This window comes from Elephas maximus, chromosome 10 (assembly GCF_024166365.1).
Source record: "Elephas maximus indicus isolate mEleMax1 chromosome 10, mEleMax1 primary haplotype, whole genome shotgun sequence".
Classification (NCBI taxonomy): domain Eukaryota; kingdom Metazoa; phylum Chordata; class Mammalia; order Proboscidea; family Elephantidae; genus Elephas; species Elephas maximus.
Window position 1 is genome coordinate 23,933,735 of NC_064828.1, and position 27,029 is coordinate 23,960,763.

The 27,029-nt window shown below is 38.1% G+C and overlaps 1 protein-coding gene and 1 pseudogene across 3 annotated transcripts in view; one reads left to right on the plus strand and one right to left on the minus strand.

The window, feature by feature from the left end:
• The window catches only part of SLC12A6 (solute carrier family 12 member 6), a 95,334-nt gene that overhangs the window by 52,989 nt on the left and 15,316 nt on the right, over window positions 1-27,029 (minus strand). Inside the window, exon 1 of one of the 3 annotated variants that reach the window (XM_049897450.1) lies at window positions 14,145-22,995. The exons of the other annotated variants lie outside the window; for them this stretch is intronic. Coding sequence (XP_049753407.1) covers window positions 14,145-14,481 — 337 coding nt within the window. The 5' untranslated portion in view covers window positions 14,482-22,995. Of the gene's footprint in view, window positions 1-14,144; window positions 22,996-27,029 lie in introns of those variants that run through there. 3 annotated transcript variants of the gene reach the window in all.
• LOC126084372 (teratocarcinoma-derived growth factor 1-like) lies at window positions 21,009-22,194 on the plus strand (annotated as a pseudogene).

The window sequence follows — 27,029 nt, forward strand, 5'->3', positions numbered from 1 at the left end:
ACCTTATCATCTGTTGTTCTTATCATGAGCCCTCTGCTCCAGAGGGGTCAGTCTCCACACTCTCTCTGGAATGCTAGGTGAGCCTTTATTTTAGACCTACCCATCTTTGTTCATATCAATTTTTCATTGAAAATTTCCTTTTCCCACCTCTCCATTTACCTGACTTCTATATCCTTTGAAGGCTCAACTTAAGGGCTTCTTCTTTCCTTAAACCTATCTTGAGGTTTAACTTCCTAAAGGTTTAATTCTTCCTCTGAACTGTTGGGTATATGCAGCTTTGTATTACCATTTTATTGATCAACCTATTAATTCAACAAATATTTATTAAACACCTAGACGTCCCAGACTATGCACTAGGCCCTAGGGATACACAAAGATGAACAGAACATAGTAGTTACCCTTAAGGAACTTACAGCAGATAGAAGCAAAACAAGTAATTTCATCAGAGTGATCAAAGGTGTTGTAACAGAGGTTTGTAAAAAAAAAAAAAAAAAAACTATCGAGTGTATACTTACCATTCCCTGGTGTGATCACAGAAGTCATTAAGAAAGAAGTGATGTTTGAGCTCAGTCTTAAAGGAGGAGTAGGAGTTTGCTAGGAAATTGGAGGAAAGAAAATTCCAGGAAGACAGGACAAATGTGTGGAAGCATAAACACTTAAGAACATTCAAAATATCTGGTGTGCAGAATGCATAAAAGAGTGATAGACATGGCCCTGGCCCATCTCAGGCCCATCTCCTGCAGCAGGATCCCATGACAGTGCAGGAAGGCTGGGACAGCCATATGCTGGAGGTGGAACTGATGGCACTGGGGGACAATGTTGGGCTCTAGACAGGCAGAGATGGAAGGAGACAATAGGAGGTACAGGCAGATCTGTCACCAATTCTGAGTGAGCATCAACAATGACCTTCAAAATCTAGTACATATGCTATAAGCAAGGCGAGTGGGGATTACGACAAACTGCCCTTTATTGGGCAGGAGGAATCTGCTATGGAACTTCAGACATATATTGCCAGGGGACAATATAGCAAGCACTGCCAGACTGTGATTTTTTTCCAAAGCAGCCAAAATTCTCAATTTCCATGTGACAACTCTATATTTATGCTAAGGTTTTCTTTGTTGTCAACATTTGATTTTTGTAAATGTTGCATGGAAACACACACATCAGTTGTATATTCTCTTTGAGAGAGGCAAAGTCCTAGCCATTTTATTTTTGATATTACTCAAATTTATAGATTCTTACTACTTTATTAAATTTATCCAATTCTGAAATGGTATATTACGAAAATATTTTGGTTGAAATCAAGCTCTTTCATATTTTTGCTTCATTATATTTAATGGCCATGACATTTGATATATGTAGGTTATAACGTTTAAAGCTTTTTCATAAATTATGCCTTCTAACATTATGTCACTATTTATATAGTGCTTTTTTAACCTTAAATTCCATTGTCTGATTTGTCTGTTATCTTTGGTCAAATTTAATTCCATCCTTTATTGTTTTGTGTTTCTTACAAATAGAATACAATCGGCTTTGTTCTTTTAATCCAATTTTAACATCTAATGGAAGAATTATCAGTTCACATTTAGTGTAATCTCTGCTATACTTGATTTTAATCTTTCTAGCTCACTTTATTTCACCTTGCTATTTTTAATTTTCCTTATTTTTGCTAGTTTGATCAAATTATTTTGAAATTTGTTAATTTTGGAAATCTTCTAAAATTTGTAGTTTTATTACATAGTTTTCTCTTTTTCTAGTCTCAATTAGACACACATTCTTCTACTCTTAGAAAATGATATGCTATATTAAGATGCGGGTTTATTATTGTAATTTTTCCTTTCCTCATCTCCGAGTTGAAACCTCTGGCCAGCTTTTACTTCTTTTTCCTCCTGCAATTCTGAGGCTGTGCTGTGACTCATTTAGTACTTAAACAACACAAATATTGAATTGTTCCCTGAAGCATTTACAGAGCACATCCCCAGAGAGTCTGTCATTTTCCACTATTTCCATCCCTTTCGTCTTGGGATCAGTGTTCTGATTCATTTACTATTTGGTTAAAATCCTTTCTTGAATATTCTCAGAGGGGTTAAATGGGTGATACAAATTCTAAAATTTTTTTATATTTGTATACATACTTCTAGCTGGTAGGGGGAATGATATCGTCACCCGGAACAGGAATTTGGGATTACAATCTTTTCCTTCTGGAGTCTGTAGATACTCTTCCACTGTCCTAATTTTCAGTGTTGTGGATTAGAATTCTGAAGCCAGTTTGACACTTTATAGGCGTCACCTGTTCTAACTGGGGCACTGCAAGATGGTCTCTGAATCCTTGGAGCTCAGGAGTTTTACCAGGATATACCTAAGTTTTGCATCACTGATCTTTCCTGGAACTTCAATCTGCATAATAAAGTCTTCTTTAGCTTAGGAAATTTTCTTTTACTCATTTAATTATTGCTTCTCCTCTGTCTATATCAGCCACATTAGGTCTCCAGATTCAGGATAGAGTCAATCCTCCAGTCTCTTATCTTTTTTAAATCACTGTACCTTTGGGTCTGCAAATATTTCTTTTACAAAATCTTCCAGGCCAATAATTGATCATACTCATTCATTCCTTCATTCAACAGTTATGTATTAGATGCCTAGTATGTGCAAAATAATGTTCTAGTCCTTAGGTTTTCAGAACATATCAGCAGTGTATACAAGAGAATAAGTTCCTGCTCTCATAGTGCTTACATTCCAGAGGAGATAATTAAAAAAAAAAAAAAGTGTGTGTGTGCATGGATTAAGAGTCAGATGGTAATAAGTATTTAGCTGGGAAATCATGTTTTTTGCTCCAGTGAATCCTTAAAGCTCTTATTATTTTCAAATTCAAATTACCATCTGTCTTCTCCAGCATTTCTGTCTAGCTGGCCCAGTATATCATTTATTCTACACGAGTTTTAGTTGCCTGGCTCCCTCAAATGGGTTGTTTTTCTTTGTCACCTCATAGGGGTTCATGTTTAGTTGTTGGAGGGTTACAGGTGGTGGCAGTCTGAAGAGAAAAGAAAGGCAAAGCACTCTCTACCCCTATGGGCTGGCAGCACAGCAGCAGACAAGTTGCTGGCCCTTGTGGTGGTCCAGGAGGAAGCCTCCTTGCTCTCAGGTCTCCTTACTTCTTCCATCCTCAGGTGGAGAGATCGTAGACCCCCGGTTCTTCCCCTCTCTTCTTCCCCCCAAGGAGTCCATGGATTTCTACCAACCAAAGCTTTTTCCTGGATTTGCCATTCTGATCCTCACCCTGAGGCTCTCCAGGCTCTTGCCCAGTCCATGAGCACGGGTGGATTATACAATAAACAAGGTAAACACGGGATTACTTGTGCTTACTAGTCTGTAGTGAACAATTTCACATGGCTTTCACCACATCTTTGTGAAACTGTTCACTACAGATTAGTAAGTAAGCACAAGTAATTTTGTGCTTATCTTGCCTACTGGGTCATCCAGCCCATCAAGGATTTTAAATTTGAAGAGAGGCTTTGATTCTGTAAGAAAAATGCTGTAGCACTGGGAGAAAGATGTCAGCCATACACAGAAGCAGAATATTTGATGTGATAAAAAAATGTGAAATTGTCCACTACAGATGATCTGGTAAGCATCCTATTGTGTAATCCGCCCCTGCCCATGAGGAACAAAGTCCTGTGCTACTTCTCCCTGACAGAACTCCCCCAGAGTCCAAGGCCTCACTTGTACCCAACTGTTCAATGCATCTAGGGGTCATTTGGCTCAAGAAAGGCAGATACAGACCGGAATTAGGAATGGAAGTATAGTGAGGTATTTAGGCAGCCATTTTCCAAGAATGCGTTCTGAAAAGTAAATGCCCTGTTTAAAGACAAACCCTCAAAACTTTCAAACCTTGGCAAATAAGTAAAAATTTGGACCTCTGTGAAGTCCAAACATCTGTGGGCTGTATACTGTTTTTAACTGGTGCCCTAAATGTTAAGCTCTGCAAAAAAAAACCTGAGAAAGAAGATCTTAATCATAAAGAAAGAAAAAAAATCTTTTTTTTTTCCTTAATCATAGTCAGAGCTAAAAGATAATGACTAGATGAATGAATTTCAAAATAATTATGTTGTACAAAAGCAACCAGACAAAACAGAGTATATGCTGTATAGTTCCATTTATATAAAATTCTAGGAAATGCAAACTAATGTATAGTAACAAAAGGCAGATTAGTGGTTGCTTGAGGACCTGGGGATGGGGGTGGGGCAGTTGTCAGTGGCCATCAGGTTGGCTTCAGTTCATGAAGACCTTATTAGGTGGTGGATTATAAAAGTGCACAAGGAAACTTTCGGGGGTGATGGAAATGTTCACTATCTTGATTATAATGGTTCTACAGGTCTATATGTAAGTCAAAACTCATCGAATTGTATATTTTAAGTACATGCGGTTTATCTTATGTCAACTATACGTTAATAAAACTGTAAAAATAAAAGTTGGCTGGAAAAAAATATTTCTAACTTATAATCACAAACAGGAGACCTGGTGGTTCAGTGGTTAAGAGCTCAGGCTGCTAAGCAAAAAGTCAGCAGTTTGAATCCACCAGCTAGTCCTTGGAAACCTATGCGGCAGTTCTCATCTGTCCTATAGGGTCACTATGAGTCGGAATCAACTCGATGGCAATGGGTTATACCACAAACAAAAGGTTGATATCTCTAACATAAAGAATTAAAACAAACAAACAAACAAACAAACAAAAACCCTACCAACAGATAAGAGAGAACAGAAAGTTCAATGAACTTCTGCACAGGTTTGAAATTTTTAATAATAAAATATAAAAATATGTAATTTTCAAAAAATAGTAAAACATTATCCCTCCACCTACATCTAATTCATAATACAACTGAAGAGAAACAAATACAATTACCAAGCTATTACAAGTTCAAGGCATACTGCAAAGTATATTTATGTGCCGAAGGAGACTGACTAATGGAATGATCAGAGTTGGGGTAGAAGATCATGCAAGTCATCTTGCAGGAAATGAACATGAGGCTCTCTTGAGGTGATGAAACTGAATGCAGGTGTATGTAATTTTTTTTTTTTTTTTTATGGCAGGCAGGGAGTAGAAGGAGGGAGAGAGGAGAGTTAGCGTTGAGATGAAGCCAAATATATGAAAAAGGAGATGAAGTAGGGGAAAGACGAAAGCAGTTTTTGAGAAGGCCTCTTACTATAGGTTCACCATTTCTAATACAACCATTGGAATCTTTTGTCACAAGAGGCTGTATGTTGAGGAAAGAAAATGAGGACATCTAATAATCTACCATATAAAGATTTGGAATGGATCAAAATAATTTGTTGCTTATCCACCATTTTCATATATATGTTTTATTTACATTAACATTTTTCTCTAGACTTGTTTTTTTACCTAGCTTCATTCTGAGTAATGAGATCCATGAAATATTAACATTTTTCTAATACACATTAAAATAAACACATCTTGAATACCTTCAGTGATTATATATACACATACACACACATACACACACAGATATATAGATATCCCTGGAAGAATATTCTACACTTGGAAATATACACAACGCACAACAACATCTTATAGCAATGAAAAAACAATTCAACACATGAAAAGGTAGAGGAAGCAGTTAACTTTTAATTAATTTTGAGAACTTCATGAAGACAACAGAAACGGAGCCTAAGAAGAATTAATAACTGTTGAGTAGAGCCACTCACAGAGCAGACTATTTCAGAAAACATTAATTATGTATACGTTTAGAGAGACTGTGGTGTGAGAGACAGAAAAAAGGCTTTAGAGTCACACAGACCTTAGTTTGAGTTCCAAATCTGCCACATAACCTATCTAACTCTTGGGGCCTCGTTTTTCTCATCTCTAAAATGGTGATAATGATTACCTGCCTTGCTTGTTGTGAGAATTAAATGAGCCAGTATTTGTAAAGTACTTGGCATACAGTAGGTGCTCAACAGTGGTGGCTAGTATTATTACTATAATGTTGTTGGCATTTTCTACATGAAATTGTTTCCCCTTTGAACCTGGCAAAACCAAGACATGCTAGATTCTTTAAAGTTTACCAGCTTATAATCAATTTCTTAACCTATGTCATATATCTAAATTTGTCTGAAAACTAAAAGCATTTCAAATATTTTAAAATATGCTAAATTACATTTAATGCATTTTTATATTCCTAAACTATATGTTGCTTTGCGTAAAGAAGGTACAAACACTTAGTAATACAGATGTGTGTATTTTGTAGAAATTTTACCTTATAGAATTAAATCTGTTTCAATCCCGTATATCTCCCAGAACGGGCAAGGGGTTGGAGAGATATGGGACAAAAGTAGCAGACAGTACACAGAGGGTCCATACACTAAGCAAGGGGGATTTTAGGAGTGAGAGGTCCTAGAACATTGGGGAAAGCAGTGCTGAAAAGAGGGAATGACTGTCGGAGTTTAATATGACAAAGAAGGGTCATAATCTACTAAATAAAGTTCTAAGATATAAAGAACTGAAAGGAATCAGACTCAAACTTGTATTCTTATATTAAAGTCTTACATCTAGTAACAGTGATGCTAAAAAGAACTGGGAAGGTATTTCAGGGATGTGTTGGTCTTTCTGACAATGGCAAAATATTGAGGAGATGGGAGGAAAGCAGAAAACCATGCCTCACCAAAGCAAGTTTAAGGATAAAATTTCACCCTGAGATTTAAAAAATGCAGATCTCAATTTCTATGTTAATGGGTTTATAGAAGCCTCATGTGACTAGCTAAAGGGACAAAATAAATAAAACGCTTTTAAATCTTTAATTCAGAAAAGATCTTTACGAACACAGACAAGCTCTTTAGTTGTCTTTTCAATCTATTTTAATTTGGTCAACAAAAGGAGATCAGAGCACCTTTAGAACATAAGCTTTCACGGGTAACACGCGAAACCAATGTTTAGTTAACCAACTGTAGGTTCTTAATAAAATTTAAACTCCACTATAACATGAAATCTCTCTCCTACTATGTTCTTCATATAATTTGGATTACTTTGGATTTGTGAGTTAATGTTTAGAGATACTGTTCAATACCAGTAGAGCTTCCTCCCTATTTTGCTACTGGTCCCTTTTTTAAAATTTCATTAGAACCCTATTTCAAAGGGAGGGGAAATCTTCCAATCTGTTATCTGTATTAAGTGAAGACAAGTCCAGCAGTCCAAATCTCCCTAATCCATAGACAGTATAAGAAGATTTGAGGGGTTGAGGAGAAAAGATTTGGAACAACGGTTTCACAAAAATACTTACACAAACAATATATATTTAAATAAATGAATGAAAATGGCATTGACACCTGATTAAAAAAAAAGGCAATAAACAGCAAAATTATTATATTGTTCCTATAAAGAAAATCACAGATTTGTTAACGCTCACATCAAATCCTGTGGCCTATGTACATTAAGATACAAAGTAACTTTCTTTTATTTTTTAAAAATCTAGGACTTGGCATCATGGTGTGGTGAGAAGCACACAGGATTTACTCACCATGTGGCCTGAGGCAAGTGACTTTCTCTCCCTAGCCTTAATTTCTTTATCTCTAAAAGGGCAGTAACATCCACTATCCCACAGTGTGGAGAAGAGGATGAACTTGATATAACTTCCTCAGTGGCCTCAATCTCCCTCTCTGGCTAACCGTATCTTATCTGACTTCACCAATCACCCTATACTTTTGTTTCCCACACAAGCTACACCATCTCAAATCTTCAGATTGTTCCTCCTGCTTGTAATGTGCTTCTCTACACTACCCTTCAAGAATCAGTTGTGTCCCCTCCTCTGAAATACCCATCCAGGGTTCCCTCCAGGCAGTATTTTCTTTTTAATCATCTGTGTCTTAAGTTGGGTTCTCTAGATAAGCAAAACCAGTGAAGTACAAATACACACAGAGAGAGAGAGAGAGAGAGATTTATCTCAAGGAACTGGCTCAGTAGTGATGTCCTGTAAGGCATCTGCCACAGGCAATGCCCTAGGTAATGACTCAGATGCAGCTCCAGGTGGTAACTCAGACAAAGGCTCTTCAGACACAGCTGGGTTAATATCATCACATGCGGGTTGAGGGGCTAAGGGTTTTACTGGGGAGGGTGGCTCAGGAGACAAAGAGGGAGTAATCTCTTTATATGGGAGTAAGAGGGCTGTTTCTGTTGGCAGGAGTGATTCAATGGAGTTTAGGGGCTCAGTGTCCCCATGTTCCTGATTATCTGCCCATATGTCCCCATCCCAAGTTTCAGGATCTCATTTCTTTCCAATCAATGTTCACTTTAAGGTGAGATACCATTAGAGTTTCAGAACTCAACTGACACTGTAATTCAGTCACTCTTATAAGACTTTGGGTTTGGTTTTTGGCAATATCAGCTGTTACTACAAAAAATAAGCCTTTCTTTCAGGGTACAAGTGGCAACTTTGAAGTCGTTTATGTGGTGCCTGAGCTGTGACTCTGAAGCCCTGGGCTCATCTCTTCCTTTCACTACTTTGTCTAGTGAATGTAGGTCCAACCAATCAGCCTCCTTATACTTCTCATTCTGATAGAAGTGTAGAAATGTAGCAAACATACAATCACTCAGAGCCTCGCCTCTTATCAATATTTGATCACTGGTGGTGATATTTTGTGTATTTCTACTGCCACCTCACTTCGTGGATTAGCAGTGCACTCTTTACTACTAGAAGTGGAGTAATCAACATTTTTAAGACTAACTAGACTTGAGAACCAATTTAGAAAACTCATCCTTACAATTTTGTTTCTCTAGAACTACTCCTGGTACCAAATGTCTTAGGTTGGGTTCTCTAAAGAAGCAAAACTGGTGAGTGTATATACAGAGTTTGAGAGAAAGGGAGGTAGAGATTTAACTCAAGGAATGGTTCATGCTGTTGCAGAGGCTGGCAAGTTCTAAGTCGAAGGATCAGGCGTCAGGCTGGAGACTTCTCCTGACTCACATGGTGGCAGGGACTGGTGAACCCAAGAACGGCAGGTCAGATAGCAGGCCGCTGGCTCATGGGCTGCAGAGGCTGATGAATCCAAGATTAGTAGGCAATACAGCAGGCCGCTGGGTCAAGTCCCAAACACCGGAGGTCAGATGATGATGAGCCAGATCAGGATCCAGAGGGAGCAAAAGCCAGAAAACTTTGCCACAGTGTCCATATATGTTGGATGCAGCCCACACACTCGCAGAAACTTCCCTTACAACTGACTGATCTCAACAGATCACATCATGGAGGTAATTATACCACAAAATGGAGGATAACTACATCATTCATGCTGCCAAACCACTGAGAATCATGGCCCAGCCAATCTGATACACAAACTTAATCATCACAATCTGCTATCCAGAAGTATTTCTTTCATCCTTATTAAACCTCTAATAATAGTAAATAAAAGCAGTTGTTATTTGAGTGCTAACTATGTCATACACAGTGTTAAGTGCTTTACATTCATTATCCCATTTAACCCTCAACTACCCTGTAAAGCAGGTGCTGTTATTACCTTTGTTCTATCAATAAGCAAACTAAGGCATAGAGAACTAACTTGCCCAAAGTCACTCAAGCAATAATTATAACTAAGTACCACTACTAATAATTAGTAATAACTAGGACGACTGGGATTCAAACACAAGTTCCTGGCTCCAACCTCATTCTGCTGCCTTTGGTGGGGAAGTTATATTTATAAGCCTTAGGAAAAAGAGCAACACTTTACATGATACTTGCACTGAACCTGTGTATGGTGAACAAAGAAGGCAGACAGGTAGTGTGCATCTTATCATTCATTCAAGGAATGCCTCTATTATTGTGCCAGACAATTTGCTTGGGACCCAGGGATACAAAAATGATCCAACAAGGTCTCTGCCCTTAAGACGTCTATAGTTTTATACTACTGGGTAACACAGAAGTAAACAGATGATTTCAATACAGTGTGTGCTAAGTGCTATTTTGGTAGTATATGAACAGGTTGCTGAGAAAACACTGGATGGGGCATCAAAACTGGCCTGGGAGGTAGCAGATGTCAGGAAAGTCTGAGCTTCTGCTCTTCCCTTCAAAGCCACAATTAAGCAGGATTCTACTGTACCAGTTGCCATCAAGTCAATTCCAACTCATAGCGACCCTACAGGACAGAGCTGAACTGCCCCACAGAATTTCCAAGGAGTGCCTGGTGGATTCGAACTGCAGACCTTTTGGTTAGCAGCTGTAGCACAACCACTACGCCACCAGGGTTTCCAGTGACCACATAGGACAGGGTAAAACTGCCCCGTAGGGTTTCCAAGGAGTGCTGGTGGATTCAAACTGCCGACCCTTTGGTTAGCAGCTGAGCTCTCACCACTGTGCCACCAGGGCTCCAAGCTGGGTTCTACTACATCGATACTCTAGTAGCTAGCATGGCAAGAATTAATGTACTTTTTTAGTTTGTTGTTGTTGTTAGTTGCTGTAGAATCAGCTCTGGTTCATGGTGACCTTATGTACAACAGAACAAAATCCTTCCCAGGCCTGCACCATTCTCACGATCTTTGGTACGTCAGAGGCCATTGTTGCAGCCATCCTGTCAGTTCATCTCACTGTGGGTGTTTCTCTCATTTTTGCTGCCCCTCCACTTTACCAAGCATGATATCCGTTACATTAGTTTAGCTATACTCATTATTCTATTTTTTCCCAAATTACTCATCCATCTACTGCAAATACATCTCATCTTTTAAAACATATTTTAAAGGATGATCTGCTTTCTAAATATGTTAAATTTATATGACAATACATTTTTCTCTTCTCACAGATATTGAAGGAAATACATTCAGTTGAACAAAGTGACTGGCTACAAATACAACTGATCAGTGTTACAAGTCTTTGCAACAAAACCACAATCAATTTAGAATTTTTTAACTCAGGAGAACAAAAAACTTGAATTTCAGGCAACCTCTCCAAAAAGACCACCTATCCTCAAGAACATTTTACTCCTAGGTAAAAAAAAAAAAATCTTTTAGATTTTCTTATATACATTTCCCTCCTTCTCTGCCTTCCTTACCCTCTACTTTAACTCTACAATCAGAGCTTCTAACTGGCTCGAACCCCCATGGAGAATCTGCACTTCCATCCCAGACACACTGAATCAGAATCTACATTTTAACAAGATCCCCAGGTGATTCTTACGTATAATAAATTTTGAGAACCAGTGCGCTATCAGTGGTTCTCAGAATTGGTTCCTAACCAGCAGCATTAGCATTGCTTGGGAATTTGTTAGAAATGCAAATTCTCAGCAGGGGTTCGAAACAGAATGAATTGGAAGCCCTGCCTACAATAAAGATTAATGCACTTTAGATATATATTCCCAACACTTGTTCACTTAGCAAAAAACAGTTCATTTAAGTGGATTCTGTACCTTCTGGCCTAGTCATGGGAAACGCTAAAATAAAAAGCCTTATTAAATTCAAGTTAGATTATATCTGCCACTTCTTCCTTATTCAAATTAATTACTACAGAAAAAAATAAATTGAGTCTAGTACTGTCACTGAAGTTTCTGAGTAGTGCCAACGGTTAAGATGCTTGGTGCTAACTGAAGGTTGGTGGTTCAAATCAACCCTGAGGCATCTTGGAAGAAAGCTCTGCCAATCTACTTCCAAAAAATCAGCCACTGAAAGCTCTACACAGCACACGTCTACCGTGACACACACGAGGTTGTCAGGAGTCGGAGTTGACCCCATGGCAACTGGTAGTGTTGTCACTTATTACAAAGTTGGTTGCTACTAATAACTTTATAACCTTTCTAGGTGGTTGCTAATAGATTAAATGATTTTAACACTCTTTTCTAAAGAAAGCAGATTTTCCCAAACACAAATGGAACTAGTAAAGATGAAATAAAGACTAGAGGTGGTAGAGACAGAAAATAAAAAAAACAATGACTCAGCTAGGGAGAGAAATGAAGTCTTGATACATGCTACAATACGGATGGAGCTTGAAGACTATGCTGAGTGAAATAAGTCAATCACAAAAGGACAAATATTTTATGACTTTACTTACATAAAAAGACAAGAACAGGCAAAAGTATGGAGCCCAAAGTTTCTTAGTGGTTACCAGGGGCGGGAGGAAGGGGGAAAAGGGATGATAACTATTCATGGAGTACTGAGTTTCAGTTTACAGTGATGGAAAAACTGCACTGATTAAGGGTAGGGTTGCACAGCCAATTAATGTAATTGCTATCAATAAGCCGTATACCTTAAAAAGTTGATTTGGCAAAAGTTGTGTGATAGGTGTATTTACAACCAAAAAAAAAAAAAAAATGCATAACCAAACACCTCATGGGATTTGGTTCCTTGGTTTGGAGGTTTAGGGTCATGGTTTCATGGGACATTCCAGTTAACTGGCCTAATAAAGTGTTTATTGCCTCTGTTCTACCTCCTAGTTCCGTAAAGTAGTGCCTAGGGTCTTAAAAACTTGCAAGCAGCCATCCCAGGGCACAGTAATTGGTCTCTATTTGCCTGAAGCAACAGAGGAAGAAAGAGAGCTAGGAACAGGAGGCGGCAATGGAATGTGTAGCTAATTGCCTCCATGAACAAATGCATGAACACTGTGCCCTTTTAAGATCTATCTATAAGGGATCAAACTGACAAGAAAAACTCAAAAGATTAGGTAGGAAACTTATGGGACAGAGTGTGCTTATATTAACGGGGGAGGAACAACTCAGAAAAGGACGGTGAAAATGGTTGCGCAACTGGAAGAATGCAATCAGTGTCACTGAATAGTACATGTAGGAACTGCTGAATTGGTGTATGTTCTGCTATGCATATCTTAACGACAAAAAATAAATTATAAAAAAGAAAAACACTGAGAAGTGAAACGAGATACAGATGCATTTTGTGAAACTTATGAAGACAAGGCAAAGAAAAAAGCCCAACGGGTTTAATATCTAACAGCAGCAAACATAAGCAACTAAGTAAACAGACACAAGTCTGAGAGAGAAGCAAGCTCCTCTGAGCTAAAGTCGTGGACAATCAGGTTCAAGTTCCAAGAAGGCTAAACTTGCTTTTAACTTCTTATCACCCTGACTACTCAGCAAAATTAAAATAACCTAGCAGACCAACAAAAAAAACAGTTTACATAAAACCCTCTTTCTTATCTTCCCCTAACAAATTCTCACTAGAAGGAATAATAACGAACCACCAAGAAAAATGCTCCTACCTTTAGGCAAGTTGGAGTTTATTAAAAATTCATGAACACTTGGTAAGAAGTGGGGTGAATCAACAGTTTATAGCAAGGAATTGCTATATGTTACTCGCTATAGTGAAAATCTAGAATCACGGTACAGAACTTTGAGAGTTATTTTATTCTCATAGCCTTTAGCCACTCAGAGAGGTCGCTGAACAACTTGTGAAATTTATAAACTTAAAAAATACGGTGCTTCAAACTCTGACTATATTTAAATACCATAACACAAACTAAGATTTTAATTGCATGTTTAAAAATTCAAAACCACAATTCCCCTAGCAAGTTTAACTGTTACCATTTAGAGAAAATAATAGGGATAATCACATCCATCAAGTAATTCTGAGCACCTTTATTAAACCTAATGCTATGTTAGTCACCATAATGAATGTACTTTTGTTCTTTCATTAAACAATTCTTAGGCCATTCACTACTGAATTACTGTTAGCTGGTAAAATGAGCCAAAACCCTAACTTGAGAAGTCAAAAGTATAAAGTCCACTGTACCAAACTACTGGATCAGGCTCTCTTAATATTTTCTAAACTGCTAAATTTTAATGTTGTCCATTAGTTGACTTCAGAGTCATTTCCATATACAATTTGAACTATGAGCAAAAAGCGAATTCTAAATTCAGCATCAACTGACTTTTACTGTGCTTTTCTTTTCGCTTGAAAACTCTTTTCATACTTTGCCACTGATTCAATTTCACCTGCAGGTAATGAACACAGAACTCATTGTGGGGAAAAACAAACAAGAGTGTAAAGAAAGAGAAGTTATCAGATAACACAAGTGAATAAAATGGTTGGTTGAAAAACACTCTAACCACAACGCTTTTTCTCCACCTTTAATGAGTCATTTGAACTGAGTTTAGCTACCGTTTATCTCATGAAAATCCCTATTGTTCCAAAAGCTCCCACCTTAAGTGCTCACCTGGTTCACCTGAATTCTGAATCCGGGCGTTTATTCCTGCTAAGTTGGGATCCTCCTCTTGGGAGACCGAAGCTGCTACCCCCTCCTCTGGGTCCTCTACTTTAGTCACGGTAAAGTTTGGCATTGTTATAACTAGAAATACTTTGCCCTTTCTGTATTTAAACTTCCTTCCAGTCGGTCTTCCCTGCCTGCCTCTTCCTTGCAGTCCTCCGTTCCGACTGGGATCACAGCCTACTGGAGACAGTGGCTGGGAATCAGGAAGTACTTCAAGCTCACGTGACCTACAGCCCCAACGGAGTGGAGCACTTGAAGACACGCCTTCCACAGTGTTTATCATTCACTTGAAAGGATTAAGGGCTCCACTCCTTGCTTGTTGTTACTAATCTGAAGAACCCCAAGAACTGCTGAGGTGCTTTCCCAGAACTGCTGAACGCTGGAGACGAGGCAGAATTCATGTACTATCTCCCACTGTGTGCTTGCCCATTTGTTTCCTTTTCTTAATTACTGCCATCCCTATGTGCATTTCATGATCTCGACCTCTGCCCTCATATTTCACAGGAGAAAGAAGATTAGGGAACAGTTCATTTTACAAACTGCCCTCTTCAAGAAAGACTGGCACTCCATCAGCTTAGAAAACCAAACGCATACTGTTTTCAAGCTTCTGTTGCTTCATTACAAAGCATATGGGGGAAAAAAAAGTCATATAAATCAACAGTTTTTTTTTTAATCCTTCAGGTAGAAAAATTCACTCAGCAAATATATAATAAACACCTACACGTTTTATGCAAAGCATAGCTCCAGACACTATAGTGTACACTATGACATCCGGGATGAGAAATTAACTTTCCCAAAAGTACAAGTTGCTCAACACAGTAAAAATATTTTTAAAGGGGGAGGGGAAAATCATTAACTATATAGTAGAAAAGTGTTAACTTTGATGAAGGGAAAGACAGCGCACAATACAGGGAAAGTCAGCACAACTTGACCAAGGAAAAGTCACAGAAGCTTCACAGACACATCCAAACACTCTGAGGGGCTGAGTTACTGGAGCTAGGACAATTGGTGTAACAAAGCTCACAAAGAAAATGTTCTACATCCAACTTTGGTGAGTAGCGTCTGGGGTTTTACAAGCTTGCCAGCGGCCACCTAAGATACATCTACTGATCCCATCCTGTCCGGAGCAAAAGAGAATGAAGAAAACCAAAGGCACAAGGGAAATATTAGTCCAAAGGACTAACGGACCACAGCTACCACAGCCTCCACCAGCCTGAGCCCACAACTAGATGGTGCCTTACTACCACCACCAACCGCTCTGACAGGGATCAATAGAAGGTCCTGGACAGAGTGGGAGGAAAAAAAATCAAAATCACACACACACAAAACCCCAAAAAGCCAGACTTGCCGGTCTGACAGAGACTGCAGGAACCCGCAAGACTATGGCCCCCAGACACCTTTTTAGCTCTGAACTAAAGCCACTAACAAAGTTCACCCTTCAGTCAAAGATTAGACAGGTCCATAAAACAAACAGTAACACATGTGAGGAACATGCTTCTTAGTCCAATCATGTACAGGAGACCAAATGGGCAACACCTGCCCCAAAGCAATGGTGAGAAGGCAGGAAGGGGCAGGAAAAATGGATGGATGGAAAGGGGAACTGGGATGTGGAAGGGGAGAGTGTTGCAACATTGTGGAGGCTGCAACCAATGTCACAAACCAATCTGTGCATAAACTGTTGAATGAGAAACTAATTTGCTCTGCAAGTTTCACCAAAAGCAAAATAAAAAATATACACTTTTTTTTTTAAGGGACAAGTTCAGAATTTTTTGTATTGTTCAATGAGCTTAAACATCATGGTTTAAAGAAGACAAAGAAAATCCCTCTGATTAAGAGTGTATAGCTCCTTCAGTATACAGTTAAAATAGCTAATGCTTAATTAACACTTGGTATAATTTATCATATAACTGTATCAAGTTCTCAGTTCACGACTTTCACTAGAAAGTATGAGGCCTTACCTCTGCACTTAGACAAGGGAGTTCAGTAAACTGAACCTTGTGTTAATTTCCATGTTGATGATGCAATAGAAAGGCTTTGTTGTTAGGAATGTATTTCACCTCACCATTACGTTGTGCTAAACGGAGAGGGAAAGCTGGTTTATAATCTATGTTAATTTCAAATATGTACATCTTTTATGCAGACTGGAAAAAGAGAGGGAAACCAGTAGTTGTTAAAGACCTACTTTGTGCTCTGCTTTGCACTAGAAATTTTATACCATAATCTCATTTTGTTTATTTCAGAAACAAAAACATCAGGCTAAGAGCTCTGCCCAAAGTCACACAGCTTGCAAGTGGTGAAGCTTAACTTTAAAACCAGGTCTGTCTACCTTTAAAGCCCTTAGGTAGGCAGCACAAATGGTGTTTCAGAGAAAGAAACTCACATACTCTCACCTAGGTTTCATTTCATGCGTTCCTGTAGAGCACTGGTTTGCAATTGTGGCTGCATACTGGAATCACTTGAGGAGCTTTAAAGAGCACTGATGCCTGGGCCCCAACCCAGATATTCTGATTTAATTGCTCTGGAGTAGAGGCTGGGCAACAAGACTTTAAAAAGTCCCCCAGATGGTTCTAATGTGCAGCCAATGTTGAGAATTTTTTTTTTTATACAGGAAAGACCACCACGCCTTTTTGTTTGTCATACTGTTGTGGCTCGCATGCTGCTATGATGCTAGAAGCTCTGCCACTGGTATTTCAAATACCAGCAGGGTCACCATGGTGGACAGTTTTCAGTGGACCTCCCAGACTAAGACAGACTGGGAAGGACCTGGAGATCAACTTCTCAAAAAACTGCCCAGTGAAAACCTTACAGAGAGTAGTGGAACACTGTCTGATAATAGTGCCAGAAGATGAGCCCCTCAGGTAGGAAGACACTCAAAATATGACTGGGGAAGAGCTACCTCCTCAAAGTAGAGTCGACCTTAATGATGTGGATGTAGTAAAGCTTTCAGGACCTTCATTTGCTGATGCGGCACGACTCAAAATGAGAAGAAAGAGCTTCAAACCAAAAAACCCATTACCGTTGAGTCGATTCTAACTCATAGCGATGCTATGGGTCAGAGTAGAACTGCCCTGTAGGGTTACTAAGGAGTGGCTGGAGGAGTCAAACTGCCAACCTTTTGGTTAGCAGACGAGCTCTTAACCACTGAGTCACTGAGTCACTAGGGCTCCAGAAATGGCTTCAAACATCCATTAGTAGTTGGAACATGGAATGTATGAAGTATGAATCTAGGAAAATTATAATATGTCAAAAATGAAATGGAACACAAAGATTGATAACCTAGGCATTAGTGACCTGAAATGGACTGGTATTGGCCATTTTGAATTGGACAGTCATATATTTACTATGCCATGAATGACAAATGGAAGAGGAATTATGTCACATTCATCGTCAAAAAGAACATTTCAAGATCTATCCTGAAGTATAACACTGTCAGTGACAGGATAATATCCATACCCTACAAGAAAGACCAGTTAATACGATTATTATTCAAATTTACGCACCAACCACCAATGCCAAAGCACCAGAAATTGAAGATGTTTACCAGCTTCTGCAGTCTGAAATTGACCAAACATGCAATCAAGCAAGATGCATTGATAATTACTGGTGACTGGAATGTGAAAGACAGAAACAAAGGCCTCGTAGTTGGAAAATATGGCCATGCTGACAGAAACAACACCAGAGATCAAATGATAGAATTTTGCAAGACCAACAACTTCTTTATTGCAAATACCTTTTCTCAACAACATAAACAGCAACTATACATGTGAACCTCACCAGATAGAATACATAGGAATCAAATTGACTACATCTGTGAAAAGAGATGATGGAGAGGCTCAATATCATCAGTCAGAACAAGGCCAGGGGCCAACTGTGGAAGAGACCATCAACTGCTCATACGCAAGTTCAAGTTGCACTGAAGAAAATTAAAATAAGTCCACAGACCCAAAGTACAACCTTGAGTATATCCCACCTGAACATAGAGACCATCTCAAGAACAGATTTGACACATTTAACACTAATAGCTAAAAACCAGATGAGTTATGGGATGGCATCAAGAACATCATACATGAAGAAATCAAAAGGTCATTAAAAAAAGAAAGACCAAAATGTACATCAGAAGAGACTCTGAAAGTTGCTCTTGAACACAGAGTGGCTAAAACGAAAGGAAGAAATGATGAAGTACAAGAGCTGAACTTAAGATTTCAAAGAGTGGCTCAGTAAGACAAAGTAAAGTATTACAATGAAATGTGCAAAGATCTGGAGTTAGAAAATGAAATAAGAATAACACTCTTGGCATTTCTCAAGCTGAAAGAACTGAAGAAAAAATTCAAGCCTTGAGTTGCAATACTGAAGGACTCTATGGGCAAAAAAAAAAAAACTAAACTAAATGACGCAGGAAACTTCAAAAGAAGGTGGAAGGAATATACAGAGTCACTGTACCAAGAAGAGTTGGTTAATATTGAACCGTTTCAGGAGGCAGCATATGATCAAGAACCAATGGAAGTCCAAGTTGCTCTGAAGGCATCCGTGAAAAACAAGGCTCCATGAATTGACAGAATACCAATTGAGATGTTTCAACAAACAGACGCAATGCTGGAAACACTCGTCTATGCCAAGAAATTTGGAAGACAGCTACCTGGCCAACCGACTGGAAGAGATCCATATTCCTGCTCACTACAAGGAAAGGTGATCCAATAGAATGTGGAAATCATCCAACAATACCATTAATCTCACATGCAAGTAAAATTATGCTGAAGATAATTCAAAAACGGTTGCAGCAGCACACTGACAGGGAACTGCTAGAAATTTAAGCCAAATTCAGAAGAGGAAGTGGGACAAGGGATATTATTGCTGACGTCAGATGGATCTTGGCTGAAAGCAGGGAATAACAAAAAGATGTTTACTTGTGTCTTACTGACTGCAAAGGAATTTGTGTGTATCATAACAAAGCACAGATAACACTGAGAAGAATAAGAATTCCAGGACACTTAATTGTGCTCATTAGAACCTGTACATAGACTGAGAGGCAGTTATTAAAACAGAACAAGGGGATAATGCAGGTTTAAAATGAGGAAGGTTGTGCATCAGGGTTGCATCCTTTCACCGTACTTAATTTAATCTATATGATGAGCAAATAATCCAAGAAGCTGGACCATACGAAGAAGAAAGAAGCATGAGGACTGGAGGAAGACTCATTAACAACCTATGATATGCAGATAACACAACCTTGCTTACTCAAAGTGAAGAGGACTTGAAGCACTTACCAATGAAAATCAAAGATTACACAGCCTTCAGTGAGGTTTATACCTTAACATTAAAAAAAAAACTCACAACTGGACCAATAAGCAATATCATGATAAACAGAGATAACACTGAAGTTGTCAAGGATTTCATTTTACTTGGATCTACAATCAATGCCCATGGAAGCAGCAGTCAAGAAATCAAATGACATATTATGTCGGGGAAATCTGGTGCAAAAGGCCTCTTTAAAGTGTTAAAAAGCAAAGATGTCACCTTGAGGACTAAGGTACGCCTGACACAAGCCATGGTATTTGCAATTGCCTCAGATTCATGTGAAAGCTGGACAATGAATAAGGAAGACTAAAGAAGAACTGATCCACTTGAATACTGATGCCGAAGAATACTGAATATACCATGGACTGCCAGAAGAATGAACAAATCTGTCTTAGAAGAAGTACAGCTACAATGCTCCTTCAAAGTGAGGGCCATGAGACTTCATCTTGCTTACTTTGGACATGTTATCAGGAGGGACCATTCCCTGGAGGACAACATGCTTGGTAAAGCAGAAGGTCAGCAAAAAAGATGAAGACAATGAGACGGACTGGACCAGTGGCTGCAACAATGAGTAACGATTATGAGGATGGTACAGGACCAGGCAGTGTTTCTTTCTGTTGTGTGTGGGATCACTATGAGTTGGAACCAACTTGATGGCACCTAACACCACCACCATACAGGAAAGAAAAAAAAGTTTATCACCTGAGAAGTCTTTGTAACTATTTTTATCTTTGAAAGAAACTAAATCAGGAGCATATTTACAACCACACTTACAACTCAGGTAGCTACTAATTTATTGAGAGGAACTTAAAGTAGCCAGCAAGCTGTCAAAGATTTCAGTGTTATATTCTGGGTTCCAAATCCATTAATACTTTAGTATAATTGGATGTTTTCAGCTGGATCTTGCCTTTTATGTTTATTTTAGAAAAAGAGCTGAACTGTAGCTGATCTTCTACAGTCAATGGCCAGAAACAATGACCTGTGTTTATAAAACTGTATACAACTTGTGTGTATAAGCCTAAGTACCAATGTTATCTTGTCTTCCTCCCCCTAAACAAAAATCCTCCAAATACAAAACCAAAAAGTTAAAGCCAGGCTTTAAAACTAGGTTTGTCTTCCTCTAAAGCCACTGACGTAAAAAAAAAAAAAATTTGAGGTAGGAAACATGAATTCTTGTTAACCTAAGATAGGGTAACTTATTTATCCACTTGATGCTTTGGTACCACAAATTTGGTACCAGCAATTTTATAACAGTTCTCTCTCAGGGTGAACTGTAGACAAAAGTACAGGTGCAAAAACAATTGAAGGCAAAGTTAAAGCAGTATAAAAAAAAGTTGGGGGAAAGCTAGTAAAGTTGGACAGCGTGTGTATGTGTGTGTGTGTGTGTGTGTATGGAGAGTGGTAAATAGAGGGGATGTAAGAAATAGTCAAGTACAAAGAAATAACACAAGGAGATACCACTACACACCCACCAAGGTGGCTAAAATAAAGACACCACCACCAAATTTGGTGAAGATGCACAACAGGAACTCTCAGACATTGTCAATGAAGGTGTAACTTGGTCTCAGCCACTTTGGAAATGGGTCTGGCAGTCCCCATTCAAAAAAAGCTAAACCCTTTGCAGTCTTGTCAATTCCAACTCATAGCGACCCTACAGGACACAGCAGAACTGCCCCATAGGGTTTCCAAAGTGTGGCTGGTGGATTTGAACTGCCAACCCCTTGATTAGCAGCTAAGCTCTTACTCACTGAGCCACCAGGGCTCCCCAATCCAGCAATTCCGCCCCTAGGTATTTACTCCCCAAAATGAAAACATATGTCCACAAAAAAAGACATGTACTAAAATGTTCACAGTTTATTTATAATATCCAAAACCTGTAAATATCCCAGGTGAGCATCTGCAGTAGAATGAGTAAGCAAATCGTAATACACTCATATACAGAAACAGCACCCAGGATAGGTGCAGGACAATGGGACAAGTACCTCACTTTACTTGGACATCCTGACTCCTTCTGGGGAAAGCATATTTCTTATTTGGGATATTTTTTCTTTTTAAATTCCAACTTTTACTGCAGGAAATTGTTTTCCTTTGGGTGCTTTGGCCAATGACTGTGTCAAAGCCATGCTAACATTTTTATCCCTAAACTGTTACCAGCTACAGACTGCTGAAGACAGAGGGCTTCTCTTCCAGTGTGATTTTGATCGTGACCATTTTCAAAGCACGTGAACTGGGATTGGTTGCTGGGTTGGGCCACCATGAACTCATACATCCACCACAGAGAAATACTAACACTTGGTTCCAAGAGGAGCCTGCAATACGTCATCAGTCGTTCAAGTTTGTCATTCACGGGAATCCAGGACAGCAAAGAGCTGAACAAGACCTGCTGTCTGAACAGGGGAACCTGGACCCTGGGATTCTTTTGCGCTTGCATTCCTTACTTCTACGGATGAACTGTGAGCATGATTTTTGCAAAGTGAATTGTAGGTGTGCGCCCCATGACACCTGCCTGCCCAAGAAGTGTTCCATGTGTAAATGCTGGCATGACTGGCTTCAGTGCTTTGCTCAGACATTTTTACCTGGTTGTGATAATCATGTGATAGATGAGCACCTCATGGCTTCCAGGACTCCAGAATTAATGTCATCTGCATGCACCACTCTTATGCTAGTTGGCATCTGCCTTTCTACACAGTTCTACTACTAAACATTTGCCTTTTCCTGGAAATACAAGTTTAGGTCTCATGGAAATTTCATGGCCAGTAAAGGCTGCTGCTCTAATGTTGTTAACTGACAGATGATCACTTGCTAGTTGCCTTGAAATGATGAATACACTTAAATAATGGATCCCTAACACTTCCTTAATGTGCCAACTACTTCTATCCTCTGCTTTGCTCTCCCTCCCAAAAAGCTGCATTTTCAAAAAAGTTGGCCATATCTACATTCTGTCCAAATCCTGTTCCTTGATACATCTAACTCTAAAAAGAGGTTCATATCAATGTTTTCTTTTAAACATATGAACTCTATCTTTAGATAATCTTAAGATGGAACTGATGATAAAGTTTTGAGGTCAGTCAGAATCAATAAAGAGTATCTTTGGAACAGGAAAGAAAGCATCTTTAATGGGAGGGAGGGGGAATGAGTGCTGGCGTAATAGAAATACGTGTGTACCAGGGAAAGAGGGTGGAAAAGAGAGAGCAAACAATAGACAAAGAAGAGTGGGAAAAATAAGACTGATTACTCGATTGATTAGGTAGCTAGAGAAGCAAGTTAAAACGCTAAATTAAAGGGCAAGTTTCCATCTTCTATAGAAAGTGATATAAGACAAGCTCTGTAAGACATGCCCCTTTTTCCTCAAGGTATTATAAAGAGAATGAAGCGTCCTAAGGAAAAAACTGTATGTAAATTTCCCCAACAAGATTGGTAATTTATATTTTGTCCACACAAGCCAAGTATTTTATCCGTTGTAGAAGGGAAACTGTTCACAATAAACTAGGTAATAAAACCATATATGCTGTAAAGCCCATTTTTAAAATATGTTGTGTATATGTCACTATGAGTTGAAATCAACTTGATGGCAATGGTTTTTTTAATATGTTTATGCACATTAAAAATTGGAAATAATATTGACCAAAAAAAGAAATACAACTCCAGGATAAAAAGGAATAAACTAATGTTTCATGCAACATGGATGAACCTCAAAAACATTATGGTAACTGAAAGATGCCTTAAACAAAAGAGTACATAATGTATTATATATATTATCCCATTGATATGAATGAGGTTCTAGAATGGGCTAAACTGATAGTGCAAAAAAAACAAAAGAAAACCAGGACGGTGGTTTCCTGTTGTTGTTGTTGTGCGCTGTCAAGTCAGTTCCGACTCATAGCAACGCTATAGTACAGAGTAGAACTGCCCCATAGGGTTTCCTAGGCTGGAATCTTCACGGGGGCAGATCACCAAGTCCTTTCTCCTGATGGGTTTGAACTAGCAACCTTTTGATTAGCAGCTGACCACTTAACCACTGTGTCACCAAAGCTCCTTTGGTTGCTTCTACTCCTTAAAAAGCCCATTGCTGTCGAGTCGATTCCACCTCATGGCAGCCCTAATGGACAGAGTAGAACTGCCCCATAGGGTTTTTAAGGAGCTGCTAGCGTGTTCAAACTGCTGACTTTTTGGTTAGCAGCTGAGCTCTTAACCACTGAGCCACCAGATGGCCTCTAGAGGGATGGAAGGGCCCCTGGGTGGTACAAGTGGTTTGAGCTTGACTGCTAACCTAAAGGTTGGCAGTTCAAACCCACCCAGCTATGCCATGGACTAGAGGCCTGATGATCTGCTTCAGCTGAGAGTTCTACTCTGAAATACACAGGGTTGCCATGAGAAAGAATCAGCTTGATAGCAGTGGGTCAGCTAGGGGGATGCAGGCGGAGATTAGCTGGGAAGGGACATGAAATAACTTTCTGCAGTGATGATAATGTTTTATATCTTGATAGGATTTAGGTTTCCACAGGTGTATATATTTGTCAAAATAGCCAATGTCCACTTAAAACGTGTGCATTTCATTGTATGAAAATTTTACCTCAAAATAAAAATAGCTGCAAACAAATACTGAATTCTAATGAACATATTTTTTGAAGTATTTGGGAAAAGTGAACTGATATCTGCAATTTACCTTAAAATACATAAAAACAGGATAGACAGATGGATAGATACATGACAGGACAATTAAAATAAGACATTTATGGTAGAATCTGGATGGTGGGTATATGGATGTTCACTGTAAAAGTCTTTCAACTTTCTGTATGTTTAAAAATTTTTGTTATACAGTGTTGAAAAAATACAGTGAACTGACACCATTATGAAAATGAACACATACTTGACAAAGGACTTGTACTTAGAATATACAAAAAAATAAAGAATCGTACAACTCAGTAATAAAAAGGCGACAGTGAAACTTATTAATAAAAGTTAAAATAAGTTCATAAAAATTTTTGAACAAGTATGTTTATAGTAGCTGTATTCATAACAGCTCCAAACTGGAAACAGCCCAGGTATCCATCGATAAGATAGATTAAAAAACCTGTAGTATAGTCACACAATGGAATATTACTCAACAACAAACAGCGACAAATGACTGATACATTCAACAACATACATGAATCTCAAAATAATTATGCATTATATATTATACATTAATGATATGGATATTGAAGTGTTTAGATGGATTGATGGTATGTGATAAGGCAAATGCAGCAAAATATTAACTACAGAATCTAGGAGTGAAGATATGGGTGTTCACTATACAATTTTTCCAAGTTTTCTATACATTTGAAATTTTTCATAACAAAACACTGGGAAAAAATACAATGAACTTGAGTCCAAATACCTAAAGATTTTTAGATTTGAGAATAAAATAAATCACTTAAGAGTCAAATTCCATTTTATATGAAATTTGGGGGGTTGCATAAATGTTTTTCTTGTACTTGGAGTCTAATCTTGAATGCTGTTTAAAATGAGTGGGGACAGAGTTGAAATTTTACAGTAAAAAAAATTATTTTTAAGTAGTAAGATATAAGAGCAGATGAGGACAAAGGGGGCATTTACAAATGGTATTACTCAGTGTTTTATAAAAAAAAATTATTTTTTATTATACATTAGGCCAAATATTATAAATATTATATTGGTTTTACCAACTAGTTTCAGTGAAATAATTTGTGACTCTAATATGTTTGTTAAAAAAAAAGTTAGTATGTCCATTTTTCAGAAGAACGGGTCTATTTTGGGTAGTATTTTGAAAGTACGACCTACTATGCTACATTAACCAATTATATATTTTTAATCACAGCTCATAACTTATGGTAACCAGCATTTTGTCTTATTCAACCAATTTATTAAAACAGGAAAAAGACAAGTTAGATTTCGTGAAAGGACTGAAACAACTAAGGGAAAGTCAGTGCGAAATTTTGAACATAAACATTCTCTATCAGATTGTAACACAGTTATACTATAGCACGAAAAATCACTGCCACATTTAAAGCAAGTCGTATGTATTTTCTCTTGGTTTTCAGAAACTGCAAACTGCATCATGCAATTTAAACCTATACAAATAATCTAGAGCCACACGATTTCATAGCTAAAATCAGTCTTAAAAAAGACCTAATAACCATTAATGCTAAAAATGGATCCATGGTGCAAGAAAACTTCTATAATAAATGGACAGTAGTTGAAATTCCTGGAATTAAAAACCGCATGTATTTTGAATGCTTGAGATGTACCGAATGTCATCCTCGAGAGTATCCTGTATACATGATGTTAAGGTTTTAGTAATAAAGTCAACAGTATTCTTTTTTAAAAAACGGAATTAAAGCTTTATCAAAGGTACTAGTATATTAATAAAAAACTGGAAAAGTATAAAGTAGAACACATTCCACGAGCATACAAAATGCAGCCTTATTTCATCTTATCTGTTTATACTTTTTCACCGAATTTCCACGGATATTACTATCACACACACACACACACACACACACACACGATGAGAATTTACGTAAGTACCTTATGAGAGAGACATACATAGAAAAAGTTCAACAGGAATACTAAGGAAAGAGCAAATAATTCTGAGTTGGGAACAGACTGAAAATAATAAAGACCTCTCCTAAACTCAATCCAATGCCTGTAGTTTAAAGACACCATTCAAAGCTCATTCACTATCGAGATCTAGCCATACTAGCGGAAACCTCTGAAATTATAACCAATTAAGACTTGCATGCCCACAGTATTTGTTACTACAGGCAGTCCCTGGATTACGAACATCCAATTTACCTACAACCCGTAGTTACAGGCCAACCCCCAGAAGGCCTGTTATACTGAAAATCCAAGGTATGTACAACGGTTCGTAATAACAAATGGGCACTACTTTTCAACACGCATCAAACATTGTTATTATTACTGTATTTTTATGTTAAAGATGTTTTAGTGTATCTGGAAGTGTTTCTTTAATTTTTTTTTTATGCGTAGAAAGGTACACTATATACTAAGACAAACATCTGACTGACGTTGGATACTATTAACTGTTCTGACTTAGGTACATATTTGACTTAGATAGATTTAGGTACAGATGTTGTTAGTAATCCAGGGACTGCCTGTAATGGTGTTTTTAAAGAAATAGTAAAGAAGGAAGAAATTACTTCTAGGTAGTTGCTTTTAATGTAGTGAATTATTACTTTAAAATATTTAGGATGGATATCCTTATCGAATAATTGTTAACCACTGGCCAGGAACTAAATACAAGTTAAAAAACTAACCACAAATGGATAATAAACAAAATGTGGTATATATATATTTTTATTATTAAACAGACATGAAATTGCTCCATAAAACTGCTATGCACGTTTCTAAAAACTCCCCATTTCTGAACTTATCTCCTCAGAAACAGGTAATAAATAGTTCATGGGCCTGCAACGTCTGCCATACTACACTCTGAATATCTCTGTGTTAGAGACTGCTGTAAATATTTTAGAAGAAAACACTGAGTTTACTACT